Source organism: Grus americana, chromosome 26 (assembly GCF_028858705.1).
Source record: "Grus americana isolate bGruAme1 chromosome 26, bGruAme1.mat, whole genome shotgun sequence".
Classification (NCBI taxonomy): Eukaryota; Metazoa; Chordata; class Aves; order Gruiformes; family Gruidae; genus Grus; species Grus americana.
Window position 1 is genome coordinate 6,166,252 of NC_072877.1, and position 20,920 is coordinate 6,187,171.

Here is a 20,920-nt window from a genome sequence, read left to right on the forward strand (position 1 = left end):
AAGAGCTGCTGAGGGTTTGCTCGTGGGCTTCCCAACCCTGGGTGGGCAGGCGGGGGAACGGCAAGCTCCCCGGGGAACGTCGTCCCCTTGGCAGGCAAGATGAGCCATGGGTCAGCAGGCCCGGCCAGCCCAAGCCTGCGGCGGGAGCACCCTCCAGGCTCGCTGCTGCTCCTCTGGGTTTGAAACGAGAGGAATGTCCCCACGGTGCCGCCGGTGAGGTGTGAGCTTTTCCAGTGATGGCTTTGGCGTGAGCCGTGCTCTCACGACATCGCTGCCAAGCGCACGCAGCCAGGCCCCCTTGGTACGTCCCCACCAGAGCCAGGCTGGCAGCGGAGGGATGAACGGGCACCGGGGGGCTGTATGGCTTATCAGGCATCACCCCACTGCACCCCAGAGCACCAGGGGAAGGAACACCCACCCCTTCTCTCCCTTCCCTACCAAATCCCCTTCCCCCCGCCCCCCAGAAGACCCCAGGGAACCCCCACGGAGCCACAGACCGGGTGGGAAACGCCCACAAGACCCGAATCCGCCTCGTCCGCAGGCCACCCCCGGCGAAAGACAGGGGAGCTGCCACCGTGAGCGCCAGCCTGGGGTTCCTTTCCTCCTCCCCGCCCCACGCGTGGCCCTCGCTTTATTTACCGCATACTGTTTCCCACCCTGCTGGGAAGACAGAATTATTCATTTCCTCGCCAGCTTTTCTGCGGTGCGCATCGCTACAGCGCTGAGTGCTTTGCAAACAATAATTAATTAACCTCTGCAGCCCGCCTTGTGCGCACGGGGGAATTTGCTCATCCCCCTTTATTCCAGGGGCAGAGATGCAAAAATTGGGACTCGCTCCAAGGTGGGACCCCCACTTTCCAATGTGAGCCTCCAAAATGCCCAAGGGCTAGGGCAAAGCTCTATCACCTCGAGTTTGGGGTTTTGTGGTTTGAAGCGGTGTTGGAGCGCTCGTCGCAGACAGGTCCAACCTCCGGGATGGGGAGCACGGGCTCAGGTTGATTCCCAGACACGTTTCTGCTGACGGTCTCCACCGATTCAGCCCGTCACTCGGCTGGGCGCATGGGCTACGAGAGCTTGTGGTGATGGAGCCGCAGGCTGGAGCCTCACTGAGCGCTTGGGTGCAGGAAGGGTGAGGTAAGGGAGAGCTGAGGGACCGTGGCAGACCTCTGGGCTCAGCCCAGGCAGGGCGATGCCCTGTGAGCAGCAGCCCTCACCCACTGGCGGAGGAAGGCTCCGGCACTCGACTGACAGCACTACGCAAGGCTGCACGCTCCCTCGGGGAGCACTCCGGAAACCCAGGGGGGCTCCATGGGGGAAGCAGGGCTTTTTTTTTTTCAAGGACAAATCTCGACCTGATTACACTACTCGCTTCGAGACGAGGCAAAAGCTTTGCCTCCACTTGAAGCTGCTGTTCCAAGTTTCCCAGCCGACAGCTCAGCCTGATCCTCCAGGGTCCCAGAAACGCTGATGGCCGTTTGCCAGAGGAAGGACCGGGTCCCTGCAGCGTGCCCAGGCTCTCGGTCAGACTTTGGCTCTGCTTTTTAGGCTGGTGGGTCCCAAAGGGCCTCCTGGGCTTTAGGGAGATCCTTCACCCACAGCTGAAAGGGCAAAAGCCCACTTGAGGCTTTTGGGGCAGGAACAGCCTCTGCAACAACGGCCTGAGGGGAGGGAAGCTTGCATGGGGACACCCCTGCCGCTGCATCCAAAGCTGGCAGCATCCTCGTGCCGCAACGCTCATGTTCCCAAAGCTGGTGTCCGAAACATGAACTGTCAGCCATGAGGGAAAGGGGCTGTTCCCGCGCCGACGCACTCTGCAAAGCACGAGGATGGATCGCAAAGAGGATCGCTGTAGGTGGAGATGGGCTTGCGGGACGGACAGGACACTGCAGCCAGGAGGGATCATCTCACGACATGCGAAGAGGGTGACAGGTGACATCAGCACGGACACGGTGTCATGTCATGTATCCACACCCTGGCAGGAAGGCCACAACCCTTCGTTGCCGGTGCTGGGCTTCGTCATAGCACGAGGTTTCTTCCCTGATCCCAAATACCTTGTCAGAGCTGGAGAGATGCTGCCAAGGGATATAAGTAGGTCTTGGAAAAACAACCTCTTGCCACCTGCTTTCCTTCTGGAACAGCAGCAGCCATCGCCCCAAAAGTCAGCGGGAGATGTTTAGGGGGTACGGAGGAGGCAGCAGGCGATGTTTCCAGCAGTGTGCGGAGGGAGGGCACCACAGATTATGATTAACTTGGCCTCATGGCTCACGAGATGGCAAGCCAAAGATGCTAATAGCTGTTCAAGGCAGGACTTGGTGACAAAAGCCCAAGTGTGGCTAACAAATGCTGGAGAGGAGGAGAAAAAGAGAGGGAACAGGGGGAAAAAAACAATGAAAATAATCCCAAAACGTGTTGTGCACAACACCCAGTGGAGACTTCTAAAAACAGCTCGTGCAAAGTTATTTTAATCTCACTTTTGACAAACGAGCGGGTGTGACAGAGAGGGGAGAGCACAGGGATTACACCCGGGACCGGGGCTTCGGCATGGTGTCGCAGGCAGGGGCACGAGCCTGGGACACAATCTTGAGTGGGAGGAGGTGTGGACAGAGCCCCCACCACTCATTGCGGGCATCAGCCGAGCACTCCGCTTTGAAATGACGCCCGCTCGGTTTCTGCTGCGGCGGGGCTGTTGTGCAAACCATGAGCATGCCAAAGGACGAGATGGGAACCACACCAGTGCTCAGCCCAGGCTCCGGCAGGGAGAAACTCGCAGAGCAGGAGGGGAAAGGCAGAGCACTGGGAAGAGGGGAGCGCTGGTGCTGCTGGAGAGCGAGCAGATGCGTGATGAAGAGGATAAATGGATAAGAACACCAGATTGGATGGGGAAAGCAGAGCTGGCAGGGGTTGTAAGGCAAATTAACCTTCTCACAGTAAGAGCTGGGGGGAGAAGGGAGGCCAGGTAATGAGAGCCTGTGAAGGGCCGTCCCAGAAGGGAGCTGGGCAGGGGGCAGGGGAAGCTGAGGACATGGAAGGCGGCTGTAACAGCAGCCCGGGGAGCGCAGGGATCTCGATGATCCTTGATGCAAGAGCACACAGGACTCAACGGCCCCTCTGCACAGAACTGGGACTTTCATGAGGGACGAGACCAAGCAGGAGAGGTTTCACCTCCTCGGCGCACGGATCGAGCTCTGCCCACGGGGATTGCCTCAACTCACAGACCATGAAAACATGAGCCAGCACAGGTTTTCCTCTGGACAGAACCACCGAGGTGCCCCAAAGCAGTAACCAAGGCGGCTGGGAAAGCAATTCATTAACACGGCTGGGTGTCTCCTGATGAATGAATCGGGAGGAGTCGCAAACCACTTTTGGCTACTCTGCGCACGGAAAAAGGAGATGCTCTTGGGTGCGAGTTACTCACTCTGCTCCAGTTACCTTACAATTCTTCAAGCGAAATTTCATCCCACCATCAATATGTTGGCAGCCAGCTGGAGATCCTCACAACCCTGCGCTCGTGCTAATTCGAGGCAAGACCCAGCTCTGGGGTTGGAGGTAATGGGACCGCTCCCCGCGCCGCCTGCGGCCGCTCCAGAAGACCCTGAGTCTCGCTCCACCCGCGCGCTGTTCCCATCCTCCTTCGGTGTGCGGGTATTTGACAAATGTTGCCTCCCTTGCTGATCCTGGGAACACCCACCAGGGACTCCCATCCATGCCGCAGAGCAGCCACTAGTTGGGTCACCTCCTCTTGAATGGGTTTACTCCTTCCTAAGATTGTTTCTCTTCCCGGATCAGCTAATTTTCAGGAAGCTTAAGAACATTTAAAAAATGCAGGTTAATGATGTTGCCGCCTCCTTTTTCACATCCTTTCAATGGTCTAACAGAGTCGGAGAAGCTCCTTTCTCTGGCAGGGACCTCATCCTTTTGGCACTAGGTCCGTCATCCTAGGGTACGTCCATACGGATCCGCAGTGGCCAGGCAGCGCCCGCACAGTCTCCCCACGCACCGCCCTGCCTCCAGCAGCACAGTCCCACTTGATTTCCTGCTGCAGGGGCTTGGCTTTCGGTGCCCGTTTGCTGCACCGGGGGCGGAAGGCTTGAAGCACATCGCAGGGACAGTGCTGCCCGCAGAGGGTCAGGAACCGCCTCACCTGCCTGACCCAGGCAGTCGGCATCCCCTCGTGGGGCTCACGACAGCCCCAAGAGCTCCTGAAATGCATCTGGGAAAGCCTTTGGGTGGAAAAGGACAGGGCAAAGGTGGCCACAGGTGGCAAAATCCCATCCCAGCACAATCCTGGCCCCAAATATGCACAGGAGTTTGGAAACTGTTTGACACTCGAGATCTCAGGCTGATGGGGGGCAACGCAACCCCCCAGACAGCTTCAGCTGTGGACGCAGCCCCGGGACAGCAGAACTCACGCCCTCAGCCTGGACATCTGGAGCACAGCAGAAATGAGTCACGAGGCTGGGAACCCACCAGTGACGCACTGCTGGGCGGCCACAGCCCCCGAACCACCTCGGCAGGGAAGATTTACGGCACTCGGCTGGCAGGCACACAGCAAGCCACGGGGCCTGCTGAAGGCAAATGGAGAAGTTAGCCACAGTGACTGCTTCAAACAGGACAGGTAAGAAATGCGAGGCAATACAGAAAGGAATGGCAGGGAACAGGCATCTGCTGGGATGTAGGACCACGTGTAGGACCACGCGAGTCGGAGGGCAAAGCCAGCAAGGAGAGGCGTGCAGCACCAGCACTGCGGTGCGGTGCCACGGCCACTCTCTGCTGGCCGACCCTGCGTGCTGAAATCAGGGGACAGTGACCATCTCTAGATAACAGATGTGCTCCACCTGGAGCTCAGAGATCCTTGTCACCCAACCCGATGGGCGTGTTGCTCTGCCAGCACCCTGTTGCCGCTCACCCAGAGGGGCAGCTCAGGAGCTGGAGGCAGGGCATGGCACACAGGCAAAGGCAGAGTGAGCTGGACATTGGATGGGGACAGCCAGACACGTCCAGATCTGTCTCAAACTTCCAGCTGCTCCGGTTTTCCAGGTGAAGCCCAGTGGAGCTGCAAACCAAGGTGCGGAGACACGGCTGGCGCAGACTGGCCTTACCAAAACGCACTTCCCTGGCTCCAGGCTCCAGAGGGAACTCTCCGTGTTGATCTTGTGGGTGAGCTTCCCTTCCATGAGGACGCGCTGGCTGCTCCCCTCCAGCACCGCCACACGAATCGTGCTGCTGCTGATATCCACAGACACCTGGAAACACAGAGAGAGAGAAAATAATCAGGAAGGTTCCTGCTTGCCCTTTTGCTGTGCTAGTTGGGGTGTGGGGTCAAGAGCACTTGCTGGGGATGAGAGACAGAGAAGAGCTTTCAGACCTGCATGTAGCAAGAGGGTGGGAATCCCGCTGTCATTTCAAAGCAAATAGCAACAGCCCAGAGGAGAAAGGAAACCCCTCCAGGGAACGAAACGCAGCAGGGCCCAGCACACGGAGCCCTAGAAGAATTTGAGGAAGCTGATTCTGCCACCATGACTGCCCCGTGCCTCAGTTTCCCCACAGAGAGAACCAGCAATGCTACAGACCTCCTCCATAGCGGGCTCAAAGGTTGGACGCCCACTTGCTGTGACTGAGCTGTTAGGAGCACAGCAGGTGTCCGGCTGTCACCGTGATGAGCTGGGCATGGCAGTGTGTCTTCCTGGGGGCTGAGCGCTTCCCTACCGAGTGGGACCAATTCGGGGATTTCTACACCGGGAAGGGCTGTAGTGGCTCATCCCCCCTTCTGCTGCACCGCACTGAAAGCACGCTCCTTGGCTCTGTTTCCGCCGCCAGAGCCAGTGCTGGGCTCAGCCCAGGCCTCCTGTCGGGCGTGCGAGGAGGGGCCGCGTGCGGGAGGGATGCTGCGGCACGGCTCCCCTTCTCCCTGCCGCGGGGGCGAGGGGACGAGGCAGCTCCGTCCCCAGGAACAGGGCCAGCTCCCGCCCGCAACAGCCATATGGGGAACCCTGCTCCGACCTGCCGCGGAGGTGACATGGTTCTCCCCCAGGGAGACAGAGGCAGACTGTGACTTCGCTGCACGGCACGCAGTACCCTCGGTCTCCGGAGAGACCATATGCTCACTCTCCTTTCCCCTTTGGTCCTGAGCTGCCGCCAGCAGAGAGCCCGAGCCAGGCAGGGGGACTAAGGGAGGACCTGGCTGGGAAGGGGCAGGTTTATGGCCCCCGGCGCTGCCCCATCTCTGGCCTGAGAGGAGGAGACTGCGGTGAGATTTGCCTGCATTCTCTCCCAGAGTTCCCCCAGATCTTCCTCCCGCTCTGCAGATCTCATTTGAAATGTTATTACATTATCCATTACCTAGGAGATTTCCAGCGGCTCACTAGCTCCACGCAGGCAAGAGACAGGCAAAGCTGCTCCAGCCAGGGAGGGCACCACGGCTGCATCTGATCGATGCGCCCAGATAAAGCCCCCAAACCCGCTGCGTGCGACAGGGAGCTGCCAGGGCTTCGACAGCAGCAGAGGAGGCCCAGCACACACAGCGCAGGGTGACGCCGGGACTGAGCTCCAACACCGATGGCTGGGAGCATGACTGCGGTCGCAGGGGATTGGGAAAGGGACAAGAGCTCCGGCTCTGCCAGACCGGAGAGGGCACCTGGCTTTCGCCCAGCACGTGGCTGTGGACACCCTCTGGGAAAACAGCTCCTCCTGGATGGGAAACATCTCCGGAGAGGCTGCAGCATGGAGCAGCTTCCTCCAGCGCAGGGCTGAGGCCTCGCCGCAGGGACGAGGCGCGGGGCTAAGGCTCTGCTCTCTGCTGCCACCGACTGCCCTGGTCTCTGGGTGCAAGGACAGGGTGGCTGATGCCAGGCTCTCAGCACAGCACAGGGCCTGCCCAGAAAGGGTCAAGGGGAAAAAAGCAAAGTGACCCCCAAGTTGCCTTCTGTGGGGGCTGCTTTGGGCATGGAGGACCAGGGAGGCTGGAGATACGGAAGGCACAGATGCAACATCATGGCTGTGGGATCCACGGGGACAGGAGCAATCAAATGTGAGAGGGGTTTTATTCCAAGGTGCCTCACAAGACAGCTGGCGGGGCTGAGGGACATCTTTGAGGCGGCCCTGGGACAAGCAGGGTGTTAGGAGAGGGAGTGGAGAAACCCAAATAGAAGAAGAGATCCAAACCGGGCAGCCTAAATCCAACCACTTTGCTGCGCAACCAGCCGGTGCGAGAAGTGATCGCAACACCCGCTTCTACCTGCAGCCAGCAAAAAAGGCTGCTCTTGGCACGCCAGCCCACTGGGAGCGGTGACAGGGGACAGAAGCAAAGCACGCACCGCCGGAGAGCCCTGACCCCCCTTGCATGGAGAGAAATGTCCAAGAGGACTCACGTGTGCACGTGGTGGTGGCCAGTGAACGCAGGGTTCGGCTCACGTGGGCAGCAGCTCCTTCTGGGGTGCCTTGGTGGAAAAATCGCCTCTGCTCGGCATCCCCACCCCACCGAGGAGGGTGGCTGGGCTCTCTGAGGGGCTGCCCTTCCTCCCCCCACCCCCCAAACCATCCCGCCGTGCTGTGCTCGGGGCACGCATGGCCAGCAAAGCTGGGGTTTGCCAGAACCAGGCACAGACAGCCCACACCTGACCCCAGGCAACTGCTGGGGGAAAACCAAGGGCGATCCCGTGGGAAACACGCTGTCCCGGCAGCACAGCCGTGAGCAGGGACACCCTGGCAGCTCCGAGGCTGCCTGTCCCCCACCACGCGCTCCCCACGAGCACCTCTGCCCCCTGAAACACCTGGCTTTCCCAGAGCTCACGAGGAAACCCAGATCTCGGCTCTCTGCCGTGGCTTTCTACCACAGTAATTTCTGTGCACACTAAAACGCCCACACCCGCCCACGCAAATCAAACAAGCAAACACAAACCTATGAAGGAATCTAGTTTGTCTCCTCCGAGCCAGGCAAAAAGAGAGGCTCGTTGTCATTATCTCTAAGTGCTTGGGAAGTGCTCGGATCCATGGGCCCCTGTTGCGCCTGTAAGTAGATCAGAGAGGTGGAGACTGCAGAGGAAGATGCTCCCACCTACCCCATCGCCCATTCCTGCTCCACGGACACTTTTTTGGAGCTCCATACAAGGAAACCTTAAGCTTGTCTGAGCAAAAATGTGCCATAGCAACAGCCTGAATCCAAAAAAGTGTCATAAGAAGATTTTGAGCAGTGTTAGAGCTGGGCGCGCTCTGAGCCCAGGGACCAAACAGGGGAGATTTTTAATCTTGCTTTGGCAGGCAGAAGCCAAAAACCTGATAATTTTTTAAAAAGATGGAGCTGTGTGGTGAAAGCAGGGGAACACTTCTGTTTTGCAGGAACCCATCAGCAACGCGTCCGAAGTCCATCGAGCTTTAAAATGGCTCTGAACCATCCTGCTTTGGCCCGTCACCCAGTCTATCTGCTTCCAGTCCCCCAAGGCTGGAAGAGATGTAAATAATCACTTTAAAATCAAAAGTCAGCTGCCAAGAGGATCCCCAAGAGGGATGTGCGAACCAAATACCAAGAGACGCCTCACAAGGATAGGGAAAATCCGACATCTGAACAATCGATTGCCCTGAGAGGGCAGCGCAGGCAGAAACCGGGGCCAGGGCAGGCAGAGCCATGCCACAGGTAACAGCGTGGGAAGGGGCTGCCCTGATAATCACCCCCACTGACATGCAGGGGCTCTTCCACAGTGATGGCACAGTCCTGAGTCGAGGAAAAGTCCCATCCCAGCTCCTCTGAGCACCTGCAAGGCCCCCGTGCCTGTGGGCGCCAAAGGATGGGGTAGAGAAGGCCTGATGCTCTTTTTTTTTTGGCAAGGACACAACTCCCCTGGCACAAAGGGCACTTCCCTGGGCAGGGAGAGGCATCGTGATCGCAATACGATGCAGAGGGATGGAACATCCGTCTGGATGCCCCCGAATCCTTCCAAGAAACAGCCTGGGTTTGTTTTAGAGAGCCACTGGGAGAGATGCATCTCCCGGCCCCCCTGCTGTCCCTGTGGCAGCCGTTTGCTCCCTCACCCCTCTGGTCCAGGTTGCTGCTGCCAATTACACTCTTTTGGCATGATCAGGAGCTGTGTAGGCTGGAGCCAGTGAACAAACCCAAGTGTGCTCATTTCAGCCGCCCTGGAAGCAGAGGAGAACGGGAGGTGGGGGAGCGCGGAGTTCCCAAATGGAAAAATACAGAATAAGCCGTGGGGAGGGCAGCACTCAGGAAAAACATGAGAGTTCAAACGTCTGGGTCCAACTAAGCCCAGCCATGTGCATGCGCCTCTCGAGTCCCTCGCCGGGAGGAAACAGAAATGGTGAAGGAAAAGAGACGTGATTGCTTGTGGCCACAAGCAGGGAAGGAAAGTTCCTGCCTGAACTGAGAGGGGAAGTGAGACCTCCCTGCCCACACAGGCAGCCAGGGGGACGGTCTGGGCGCTCAGTCTGCACCCTCGCCCCAGCTCCCTTCCACCCAGAGCAGATCAAGTCCCACATGGGCTGTGCCTGCTCCAATTCCCGAGAGCCAGAGGAGCCATTCCAGCAGCTCCCACTTGCAAATGAAAGGCAGGAGACGCTCCAACCCAGAGGGAGCGACCGGGGAGAGAGTGTCCATCCCCAGCCAGGCTCAGAAACCCACGTGCGAGTTTGCAGTCTGTGGAAACAGAGAGCAAAAGCGCAGAAAGTGCCATGCGGTGCCAGGGAACCTCGCTGGGGCTGGAGCAACAGGACACTGAGTCACATCAGGGACGTGGCCAGTCTGGGACCATTGGTCCCCCTCAGCCACACACCCAGCATCGGAGAAAAGGGCACAACTGCATCCTGTTCCTTGAGTACAAAGGACAAAGAGCCTTCCCGCTCCAAACACAGCTTCCCAGAAAAGCTGGGCACCCCGGGGGAAAGGGAAATGCTGAAAGACCCACCATTAACACCACTTTACCTGTTTGCCTTTTACAATGTGCTTGGGCACGGGGACTTTAATCTCCAGGTCACTGTAGTCTTGGGACCAGGCGTAATTCTCTCGCACAGCTCCGTTGTAGCTGTCGGGGTTTGTCTGGAACTGCTCCTGTCTCCTGGAGGACAAGAAAAGGGCAACATGCTAAGTGCTGGAGAGATCAGGGCATGGAGAGAGCAGGGTACGAGAAGCAGAAAGGGAGGGCAGAGCCTCTGCTTGGCCATCCTGTGAGCATCCCTAACACTTCAGGCTGCTGCCCAGCCTCTCCCTCACTGCTGGCCCTGTCTAGGAAGGGAGAAGGTTCAGGTCGGCAGCCCCGGGACGCAGAGAGACCCCAGCCACCCTGCCCGCTGCAGGAGACTCGCACGCTCCTCTCCCCAGTGTGCCGCAACGGAAGTCAGGCTGCTAATGGGACAACTGGTGAGACACGATAATTCAGCTGCCCAAAAGGTGCAGAGCTGGCACCCGGCTGGCTCAGGGCACCTCCCCGGCTAACTCTGCTCGAGCGCAGAGCTCCTCTTCCCCTCTGCCTCCCTGCTGCACCCACCGTACTCGTTGCAGCTGGAGCAGGGGACACCATCATGTGCCAGAGGGTGTGTGCTGTCTCCTGAGCCACTGCCATGGCTGCAGAGGTGGCGACACATCACTGCGACCTGGGTTCACCATGAAAAAACAGCTGGTTGTCTTCCTCCCAATTTTAGTGTGTTTGGGAAAACAATCCACTGTCGTGACCAGGGCAGCTGCTGACAGAGGTGGTGGAGCTGCAGAGCAGGATGCCTGAAGAGCTGGCCCAGCACCGCACTGGGAGGGCACAACTGGACAAGTGGATCACGAGCAAGACTTTGAGCAAAGCACAGCTGCTTCCAGCTGCAGAAATCTCGAGATGGATGGGGAGGCAGTTGTGAGAGTAGGATGGGATTTATCAGATTGATAAGCAATAACCAATACAGCGTTTCCAGCCAAGAAAGGAGATCTCTGTCACACCCATGTCCCTTTAAACTGCTGCCAGGCTGAGGATCTATTCCATCGAAACCTCCTGGAGAGGGCTTTCAAATAAAATAAAATCTTTTCTAAAGATAGCTGTGGTGCTAACAAAAGGCAGAGTTATTTTAAAATGTTTTGATATGCACCTAGTCCTCAATCTGGAGCTGTATAAACACGGGGCTGCAGTGAGTTACGTAAGGGGGGGGCCGGTGACAAGTGGCCCCGGGGGGCAGCCGGCCCCGGGGGACCGTGGCTCCCCACGCCCCGCTGTCTTCCCGACACCCCCACACCAAGGGCCCCTCGCCAGCACCAGGCGGAGGCGGCTTCCAGCAGTGCGGCGCCCTGAGGATTACGTAAGATCCATCAATTTTAATTAAATTAGGCTCTAAGACGGTCGGAGGGTGTTGTCGAAGGGGCTGTGTGTACAGACACACACTCTTCTTTTTTTTTTCTTGATGGTTTCATAGGATTTTACCTGCCCTGTTACAACCACCTGCACCCCGGGGTGGTTTTGATTCAGTTCTCTGGGCAGCACCGGGGACTGGCAGCGGCAGCAGGCTCCCAGCCTCAGGCCGGCGATTTTGGGCGTACGGCATCACTTTTTTTGGGCATCTTGGCCTTGCCTGGCGGTTGCCCATTGGGTGCCCATTGCCATGGAAACGGGGTTGGCATGGCAGCGCCGAACCGGCGCTGGCGCGGGTTGGCTCCAGCTGTCAGTTTCCCAATCGCCCCCGGATTGTAGGAGTCAAACAGGCTGGAGGGCGAGAGGGGGAACAGCGCGGGTGACCGGGGGCTGCAGGGTCCTGCTCTCACCCCGCGGGAAGCAAACGGGTTCAAACGAGGTGGCGCGGCCCCGAGCATCATCTCTGTGTGTCCCCAGGTCCTCACCTAGAGCCGGTGCCCCGGTCTCGGGGCACAATCATCCCAGAGACCATCCTGCACAAGCTGGAGGCAGAGAGGAGGGACGTTTCTCTCCCGGGTGAGGATCTGGGTGCTGCCTGGGGCAGCCTGGCTGGTTAAGTGTCCTCGCAGGACATGTCCCTGCACGGCAGGGTCTGCACAGGCACAGCCCAGGTCCGTGAGGCTCCCGCCCTCCGCCACGACTCCCTCAGGCAAGCGTGTACATGGCCGCACAGTGAATCAGAGGACAAACCTGATCGGGGTTTAAAATCTGCTGGGTTTTTTCCTCCTAAGTGAGTGTTTCCTTCTAATCAGCGTGGACCTGAGCTGCGAGGCAGAGCTCACCATGCTCCTGCCAAACCTGCCAGTGACACACCAGAGGGAAGGCACGTCATCTCGGAGTCGCCATCCCAAGTGTCATCAGCTCCCTGAGAGCGAGCAAAGAACCAGCAAATGGCTATTTTCTTCAGGCCGTTCCCCTCTCGGCCTTTCCTGGGAAAAGCCGGAAGACTAAAGGGGGAGGCAGTGAGCCTGTGCTCAGGCCAAGGCTTGTTAGAGCAATGCAGAGCATCAAAGATGGGAGAAAACCCATTAGTTTGCAAAGGCAAGCGTGGGTAGGACAGCCGCAGCACGGATAAGTACGATCCTGCCGCGTGCTGCCACCCAGCCACCAGGTCTGTCCTTGACATGTCTCCTCTTCCTCAGGAGGGAAGCGTTGGGGCTGAGCAGACCCCGGCCAGGCGCATTCTGGATGTTTTAGCCCTCCTGACAGCTCGCCAAGCATGATTTCAGTGCCCCATGAGGGCACGAGTGGCTTCACGGCAGCCCTGGGAGAAGTCAGTGCTAATTGGGTTACTTCCACAGGGAAACTGAGGCAGGACTTGCTCCGCAATGATGCTGTCAAACTTCTCTTTGCACAGCACTGCTACTGAACAAGCAAAAGCAGTCTTCCTCCCAGCCCCGGCCATCCCCCGTGGGAAGGCTCTGTCCTCACTCCCTCCATGCCGTAACTAGAGCAGCGCACCAGGTGACAGAGGGACATTTCACCGCCATCTCTGCCTCCACGCGCAGCTTGCCGGGATGAGCCCTGCCCCGCTGCCTTGTCCTCACAGCCCTCCCGGGCTGGCCAGGCGACACGTGCCCCAGCCAAACCATCCCCGTGCTCAGCCGGCTTCAGTGGGAAGAAGTTTTGCCTTGTGCCTAAACCTCTCTCCAGCCGTGGCTGCTCATCCCGGGGGTGCAGGGACTGGCACCGTCGCTTCTCCGCTCCTCTCCTCCCTAACAGCCAGCCCGAACCCCTCCACCCTTTCTGCAAGTCACCACCATCGATCTCTGCTCCAGCTCTGCTCTCGACATTCAAAATCCTTGGATGTGAAACTAATGGGGGGATTTTGTGCCCCAGAACAGGATCACAGGGGGAACTCACAAAGGCCTCAGTAAATTCCCCTGCAAGTTTAACTGCTGGCTCTTGAGCAAATGAAGATTCAGGGTGGTGAACACAGGCCTCAGCCTCGTTAGGAGCCTCTGACGAATGGCTGACAGCTCTACCATCTCCTGGAGCAACTCTTCCTTTCCTGGAGGTTTTCCAGCCAGATCCCTGCCTGGTCCAACTGTGCTTAGCACACGCCACCCTTCATGCTGGCAGCACTCAAGAAATTGGACCCAGCTCCTCGGTCGGGAAGCAGCTTCCCTCGCTGTCTGCAGGAGACAGCCCCAGCTCACAGTGAGCTGGGCTGAGCTGTGCTGCCACACCGGAGGCGGCTCTCCGGGCCAAAGCCATCCCTCGTGTCGCTTCAACAGCACCACCGTGCAGCGGGCGAGAGAATTTCCTGCATGAACACCATCACCAGGAGACGTCCCCAACCGCAGACCCATCAGGTGAAGATCGAGGCCAGATCCAAAGCACGGTGTGGGTCAGATGGTGATCCTCCCAGCAGACTGGTGACAGCACAGCAGTTTCTGGTGCAATGGTCAGCTCGCCGGGATGCCAAACCGCCCGCCAGGCTGGGGCAGGTGGTGGCAGGGCTGAGGAGAGGGAGGGTGAAAAAGCATCGGCTTTTAAAACCAAGGGTTTGGCACTGCGTGCACTTGGCTGCCGGGTGGTGGGGATGGTGTGGGTGGGTCTGTGTGTTCTGTCTTGTTCTATTTTTGCTCGCAATGTGTCATTTTGGGGGAGGTGAAACCTTTAACAATGCACCGTCAAGAAGCTGCCGATCTGTTTTCCACTCCTAGGAGCTGCACTGCATGGCTGCACCGTCACTGGTATCAGAGCCGTTCCCCTCATGCGGGGTCAGACCCCCAATAGCAGCGAGAGGGGGCTGGGACCCGAGGGGAGGTGGTGGTGTCACCAGGAGGTGCCGCTCGAGCGAGGCTGGCTGAGGCAGAGCTGGATGCCCAAGGGTCAAGCTGCACGCCGGGCCCCGTATACAGATTTCCGGGCATTTCTTTTTCCGGGATTTCCAGCTCCGTGGGTTGGTGATGCATGATAAGCCCAGTGATGCGGAAACAGCAACAAAGCAATCCTCTCCTCTGCGGACACTCGGCTGAATGCATTTCTGTCGTCAGAGCGCAACAGCTCCGGTACCAGCTCTGTAAAATCAGTGCTGGACACAAGCCAAGAGCAGAAACCAAATGCTGAAGGATTTGGTTAAATGTTTTAGACGATGAGAAGAAGGGCGGCTGACCAAGTTCCTCTTCAATGAGGAGTTTTGAGAATGCAAAAAAATTGAGGAATAGATATAGCAGCATGGGAGCAGCTGTCCAACAGCCCGATGCTGCAGGCTGAGGGGGTGTGTGGGGGGCAAGCGTCACAGGAAGGAGTTAGTATGGGCCTAATCCCAATGGACTTCTTTTTTCTCCATGAAAAGAAGAAAAGAAAAAAATCTCAAGGATTTTCAGAACTACTTAAGGAAAACAATCCTCTCAGCCTGGAGCACCTCAGCTTTCCAACGCAGGATCCCCGCCCTCTCGGGAAGCAGCCGATGGAAGTCCGGGATACCTGGGTTTTGCAGAGTCAGGCTTGCTCGATGGCTCGGTGTCCACCGCTGAGGGACCGGGGACCTGCCTCAGCCAGCACTGGTTCCTCGGCCAAGCAGACCGCGGAGCTCAAGCTGAGGGTCTGCACCTTGCTGGCAGCGCCGCTGCCGAGGGCCAGTACCGCAGAGACCCTCCAGTCACTTGGCATTCACAGAAAGTTTCCTCCGGGGCTGGCGCTGCTGTTTGCTCTTAGTCAAGGTGAATTATTTAGGCAGCTTTAAGGAAAACGTGTCAAGCCAGTTAAGTGATGCAGATGTGGAGGCGGGTGGAGAAGAGAAACAACTGTGACAGCTGAAGCTGTCCGAGGCCAAAGAGGATGATGTGGGGAGAAAGCTGGGCCGGCGCAGCGAAGCGACCAATCCTACATATGCAGAAATGGAGACCTAGACCCACTCTCTTCTGCAAAGTTGCTCCCGCAGGAGGTATTTCTAACAGTCCTACCCTACCTGTGCTCTGCCATCAGGTCCCACAAGCACAACCCAGTGGCAAAAACAAGCCTCTCCCCTCCACGATACCCTCCTCCTTTAGAGTGGGGAAAACAGAGGGGAATGATGTTGTACCGAGTCGTCCTGCCAGCAAACAGCAGAGAAAAACCACCCCAGCTCTGTATTTTAACCACTGTCAGAGGCCCCGTGCGATGCATGAAACCTTCTTCAAGCTCGAGAGGTTGCCAAGAATGGAAAGATCTCATTAAGTAATAATGAAGTTCCGAGTAAGTAGGAAAAGAGGAAATCAGGCACAACGCGTCCGTGTGCCTAACCCAAATAAGCATGCAGCGAGCGGGGCCTTCCAGGGAGATGCACTGCACGTGGTCAATCCAGCCAGCATTTATTGCAATGATCAGACGTTTGGATCAAGGCTACTGCTCCGTGACAGCAGCCCAGAGCGAGTGGCATCCATCAACATAATTAATCCCACGTCCCTGGCACTGCAATGACTCAAGGAGGCACTGGCAGATTCAGAAAGAGAAGCTGCTGCTGACATGCAAGTGCCTCGGGCAGACTGCCGCGCTGCAAGACACCCAGCACTGCAGCGAGGCTATAGCCGAAGGCTTTGCCCCTCTGACTCTGTTGGAAATGCCTGCCCCGAGGTGGGCTTCTCCGAGCCAGAAGCCTCTGCCGCAGCTCCTAGTGCCAGCGCCGGCAGGACCCGAGGTGTGGTGGAAGAAGGGCCCTACTTCCTGCATGCTGTGGCCCCACACCGCCTGCCTCACCCAATGCGACAGCATTCAGATCTTCCTGTAGTTCATGACCGGCATTGCTTGGCATCTCGCTGGGCTTCCCAGCAAGCAGGGAGGATGATGTAGAGGAGGATGAGAGCAGCATTCGCTGTCCATCCCCCTGAAACTGCTACAATATGCTCAGCTCTGCTGCTGAGGGCAGCTGGGAACCAGCGCTGTGTCAAGCAGCCCTCATCCTCCTGCTCTGGCAGCCTCCTCGTCCCATCAGAGCCCTGGCAGCCTCCAGGCCTTCACACGATCATAAATTCCCTCTCCCTCCTGGGGAAGCGTCCTGGCCCACGCCTGCATCCAGCCTTCCCAGCGCTGACAGGGCTGCACGCAGCCCACCGGGGTGGAAGAAGAGAGGAGAGAGAGAGAAGCGGGAGAAGCTGGGCAAGGGCCAGCCGAGCTGGGCAGGCAGCAGGCGGATGGCAGGGCCCTCTCCGCATTGCTATGTAAAGGCCACGTTTGCCCAACGGCACCAACACGCACACCGGAATACGGATTTCCAAAGGTCCTGGCTCCCAGTCCCCAGATGAAAACTCAAAGCCATCTCGAGCCACGGGAAGGTCTGCCCACCCTGTACAGCTTCCGTCAAGCCCCAGCTCAAGCTGGACTACAGCCAGAGGGAAAAAGCCACAGTTTTTAAGATTAATTTGAAGAGGGTCAAATGTCTCTTCTGCTCCTTGGGGTGCCAATGTGGGTGCTGGAGCAGCTGCGAAACAGGTAGAGAAGCGAAATGTTTAACCTCTTCGGAAAGCTGCATTTCCAAAGCTGCAGGGATTGCGTGCGTGGAAAATACCAGGTTTGTGCTCCTTCTGCCAGCAAGCTGCAAAGGAGCCTCCCCCCCCTCCAGATTTAACATCTTTTGGCATCAAAACATCAGGACCGTTGCACTTCGTCTCTTGGTTTTGCCTGAGAAGCGCCAAGGCAGGAGGAACGCTTACTGCGGGCTCTCAGCGCCTTCGCTGAGGTCCTGGAGGCACCCAGTGTTTCATAAAGGCTCCCTTTGTACAGAACACTTCAGTTAATTAGGTCTCCGGCAAAGCGTTAAGCCAGCTGAATACCAAACCCTTCCCTCTTACAGCTCAATTCACACCCGCAGTCAACAAGCCTCGGGATCCACTCTGATCCTCCCAACCGCTCTCCGGGATCCACTCTGATCCTCCCCACCGCTCTCTGGCTCTCACCAAGCTCCGGTCCCGGGTGCAGCAGTGGCACAGGGCAGGTCCCGGGGCCATCCCGACCCTCAGGGTTTCTTCCAGCCCAGGTGTGTTTGGGTTGCTGGGGGAGAACACCCCAAATCCTGTTTTGGAAGGTCTCCTTCACCCCTGAGGTGGACAGAAGTTCATCGGTGGCTCCCCAGGTGCCCTCTACCCCAGCCTCGGGGCTCCCAACCACACATCTCCAAGGCTGCAAGGCGCAGCCTTGGTGGTCCTGCTCTCAATAAAAAAAGACTGAAAAATGGAAGCCAACACCTTCCCCTTCACCCCCAAAACTCAGGCACACCCTGGCTGAGCAGTGCAGCCCTTGCTCCAGCCTGCGGTGCCCACCATCAGCTCGACAGAAGGTCTCCTCACCTTTGGGAAGCCTCAGAACTCCAACTTGCCACCAGGATGGGACCAACAACCAAAACCAGAGCGCATCAAGACACCTTCCCCCGTATCATCAAGCGCAGATGATGCTGCGGGGAGAGGAGGCCAAGGCTCCGCTGCACAAGGTGCCCAACCACCTGAGCAAGACAATGCCTTTACTGCCCAGCCCAGCAGCCAAACGGCGAACCCACCCAACCCACAGCAGCTGGAATCCCACCAGTCCCACCACACAGGACCAAGATGCCCTGTCCCTCTCCCTGCCAGGTGAGATTCTTGCTCTCTTCCAAGCTCGCACTCTTCAGCGGAGCTTTTAGCCTTCCCTTTCGGTTTCCGAGTTATTTACGGAGCTGTTCGACAGAGCCAACTTACTGACATTAGGCGAGTTTAAATGCCACTGCCAGCTCGCAGGAGAGCTTCGGAGCATCGTCACCAGAGGGCTAGATTTCACCACTGCTGGGATATTTAGGTCAAGGACAGCAGGACACGCCACTGTTCGGAAAAGTCCCCTGGGATCTTTATTGTCTGCACGGAGCTTATACAACTCTGGGTTTCAGAGGTCTCCTCCGAGAGACCTACGCACAGCCAAACCGGGCTGGATTCAGTTATAGCTCCCTTGGAAAAAGGGGATAAGGCCAAAGAAATCCAATGGGATCAAACTGCGGGAGCACGGGACAAGGTGGCCTCTCAGACCGCCCCACCACCGACATGACCTGGCCCGATCTCTCCCGACACCCGACGGCACAATGGGGCCATGCCAGACCCGCACGCTTGAGGTAGTTTTCCACGTTGGGTCGCTCCTTTTGGTGAACAACACACTATTAAAACAAGCAAACAGATATTGCTTTTTTAAATAAGAATCAGGCACACGCTGTCCCTCGGCCTCCAGCCCTGGGATTTTCTGCTTGTTAAGAGAAAAATTTATAGGTTTTAATTTAGTTATTTTTGGTCCCGGGACCTAATTTTGGAGCTCAGTACCCTGGTAGGGCAACCAAAGCCCTAAGCGATTCAGTGCGTGACAGGGGAACTGGCACTCCGCTGCTGATCTCAGCAACCCAACCGGAGGAGTCCGATTCCCCATGAAAGTGCTGGAAAATTGGGCCCCAACTGATTCCTCCTCAGCTACAAAAGGCTCGGTACAGTCGAGAGCTGCACCAGACAGGGCTGGGGGGATCTCATCCTCAGCTCAAGCATATCAGCTCTTTGAAAAGATGCTTCCTGAGCAGTTGAGTTTCCACTGCTATGGGAGAAGGCTTATGTATTAAAATAATTCTCCCAGCAGGAAGCCACGGCCTCTCTCCATTGCAAGAAGATAGACTCTGCTTCCAGGGAGGACTTAACTTAAAGAGAAGTTTCCCCGCTTCCCCCCGTATAACCTGGACACATCCCTCCTAGAAACCAAATAGGACAGCGCCGCAAGTCCAGCGCTGCAGCTCCCGAGAGTGAAACAGCCTTTGTGTTACACGACAAGCCGAGGACACGCTGCCTTTCCTCTCCTGGGTGCATCGGAAGAGGGAGGTCTGGCCAACACGGGGCTTTGGAGCGATGAGGCTTTCGTGAAGCTCCCAGCCAGCACAGGCTGCAGCTCCCAGCTGGGGAGCGCTGGGAGAGGAGGAAAAGGATTTGAGCGATGCCCCTTGAGTGGGGGGGACCATGTGGCTGGAAGAAGGTTTCTTGGCCTCACTGGAACGGTGGGACAGCCCAGGAGCAAAGACACAGGGTAGGAAGTGGAGGACCCTGATGGGTTCACACATACACACAGCACAGGGACGGCCCTCACCGCCCCAGCATCAGCAAGGAGCAACGGAGGATCGTGTAGGACCAGGAGGAGCATGAGGATGCTTAAGTGAGAAACAACCGAGCAAATGAGGACCCTTCAGCCTAAAAATCAGGCTGAAGGGGGAAGAGAACATGATGGGAAAACCCTACCCAGCGTGGAGAGGGGTGATGGGGAAGCGCTTGGTGCCTCTCCATTTGCATGGAGGGGTTGGAAAGCCACACACAGCAGCGGACCTGCTGCAGGACGCTGCTGCGGAAACCCCAGGTGTGCGAGGGATGAAATTCAGAGACAAAAGGAAAAAAAATAATTCACCAAGAGACACAAAAGACCAAGTGCTCGCTATGGTTCAGAAAACCACTGAGCTGCAATTTGCCGGCGGCAGGGGGAAAACACTGAGGAAGTATCACTGCACGCTCGTTCTGTTCTTCTCCTCTTCCCCAAGCGTCTGCCGCTGTTGGAGACAGGATACGGGGCCAGATGGAGCTCGGCTGTACCAGGTCACGCTGTTCTCCAGAGGTCTGTCTGGCTCCCGCTCGTGCCGGGCCTCGGCCGTGCCGGGGGAATTCCTTGCACGCAGCCCCGGGTGCCTTGTGGCACCTCTGCGCAGCTCATGCATGCGAAAGGAATCAGAACCAGGACAGACTCTCCCTTAAATATGGATCAGGATCAGCTCTGTCTTTCTGGGTCAGGCTGGAAGAACAGCACGGACCCTGTGGTGAGCTCACCAGGAAATCCCACAGGGACATCGGGGAAGGAAACCAGTTTAACTGGCTTCTGGTCTGGATGGTCCCAGACAGAGTCTGCTAAACAGGAGCATCCACGGGCTCCACTCCCTTTCCCTGCCTGTTCTCCTGGAAAAGGCTTGAGAGAAGAAAGCTTGGGATAAGGCTGCCTCAGAGTCAAAGAAAACTGGCCTCAAAGCCAGCAGCATGCAGCGATACCTCCTCTCCACAGCCCTGCTCCTCCGCTGAGGGTGACAAGCAGTGAAATTCCCCTCCCCGGCACCCTGAGGAGAATGAAGCCATGCCAGAAAGCCCATCCTGCAAGCACCTCGCAACAAAAAAAATATCCATCTGGGCTTCCAGAAAAGCCAAGCCGTTGCTAAGTTGAATTAGATTCACACAGGAGCCTCATGGAAATTTCCCAGACAATTGCTGTGTCATCTCGAGGATGCTCCCCAGCGTGCCCCGCAAAGGGTTAACCCCAGGCTGGGCTTCAGGAATGGAAGCAGCAGCTCTTGGGAGAGAGCTGGAGCGTTAGAGGAGTCAGCTCACCAGATTAACACATTTTAGTTCAATTTTGTTCTGCCTCTCACTAGGGACAGCGAGCCTGAAAGTACACAAGTGATTTTTGTAGGTCACTGCCAAGCCCCACCACCCACTTATGGGGACAGCAGAGCAGTGTGCAGCCGGCCCCGAGGCAGAGCTCACCTGGACAGGGTGGTCAGGGTGGCCGGGGCTCCGCTG

At 57.5% G+C, this 20,920-nt stretch overlaps 1 protein-coding gene across 1 annotated transcript in view; it reads right to left on the minus strand.

Annotated features, from left to right (window-relative positions):
• The window catches only part of NUDCD3 (NudC domain containing 3), a 32,294-nt gene that overhangs the window by 3,082 nt on the left and 8,292 nt on the right, over window positions 1–20,920 (minus strand). The window contains exons 3-4 of the mRNA XM_054804697.1: window positions 9,929–10,061; window positions 5,100–5,243 (exon numbers count right to left, since the gene is read on the minus strand). Coding sequence (XP_054660672.1) covers window positions 5,100–5,243; window positions 9,929–10,061 — 277 coding nt within the window. The remainder of the gene's footprint in view (window positions 1–5,099; window positions 5,244–9,928; window positions 10,062–20,920) is intronic.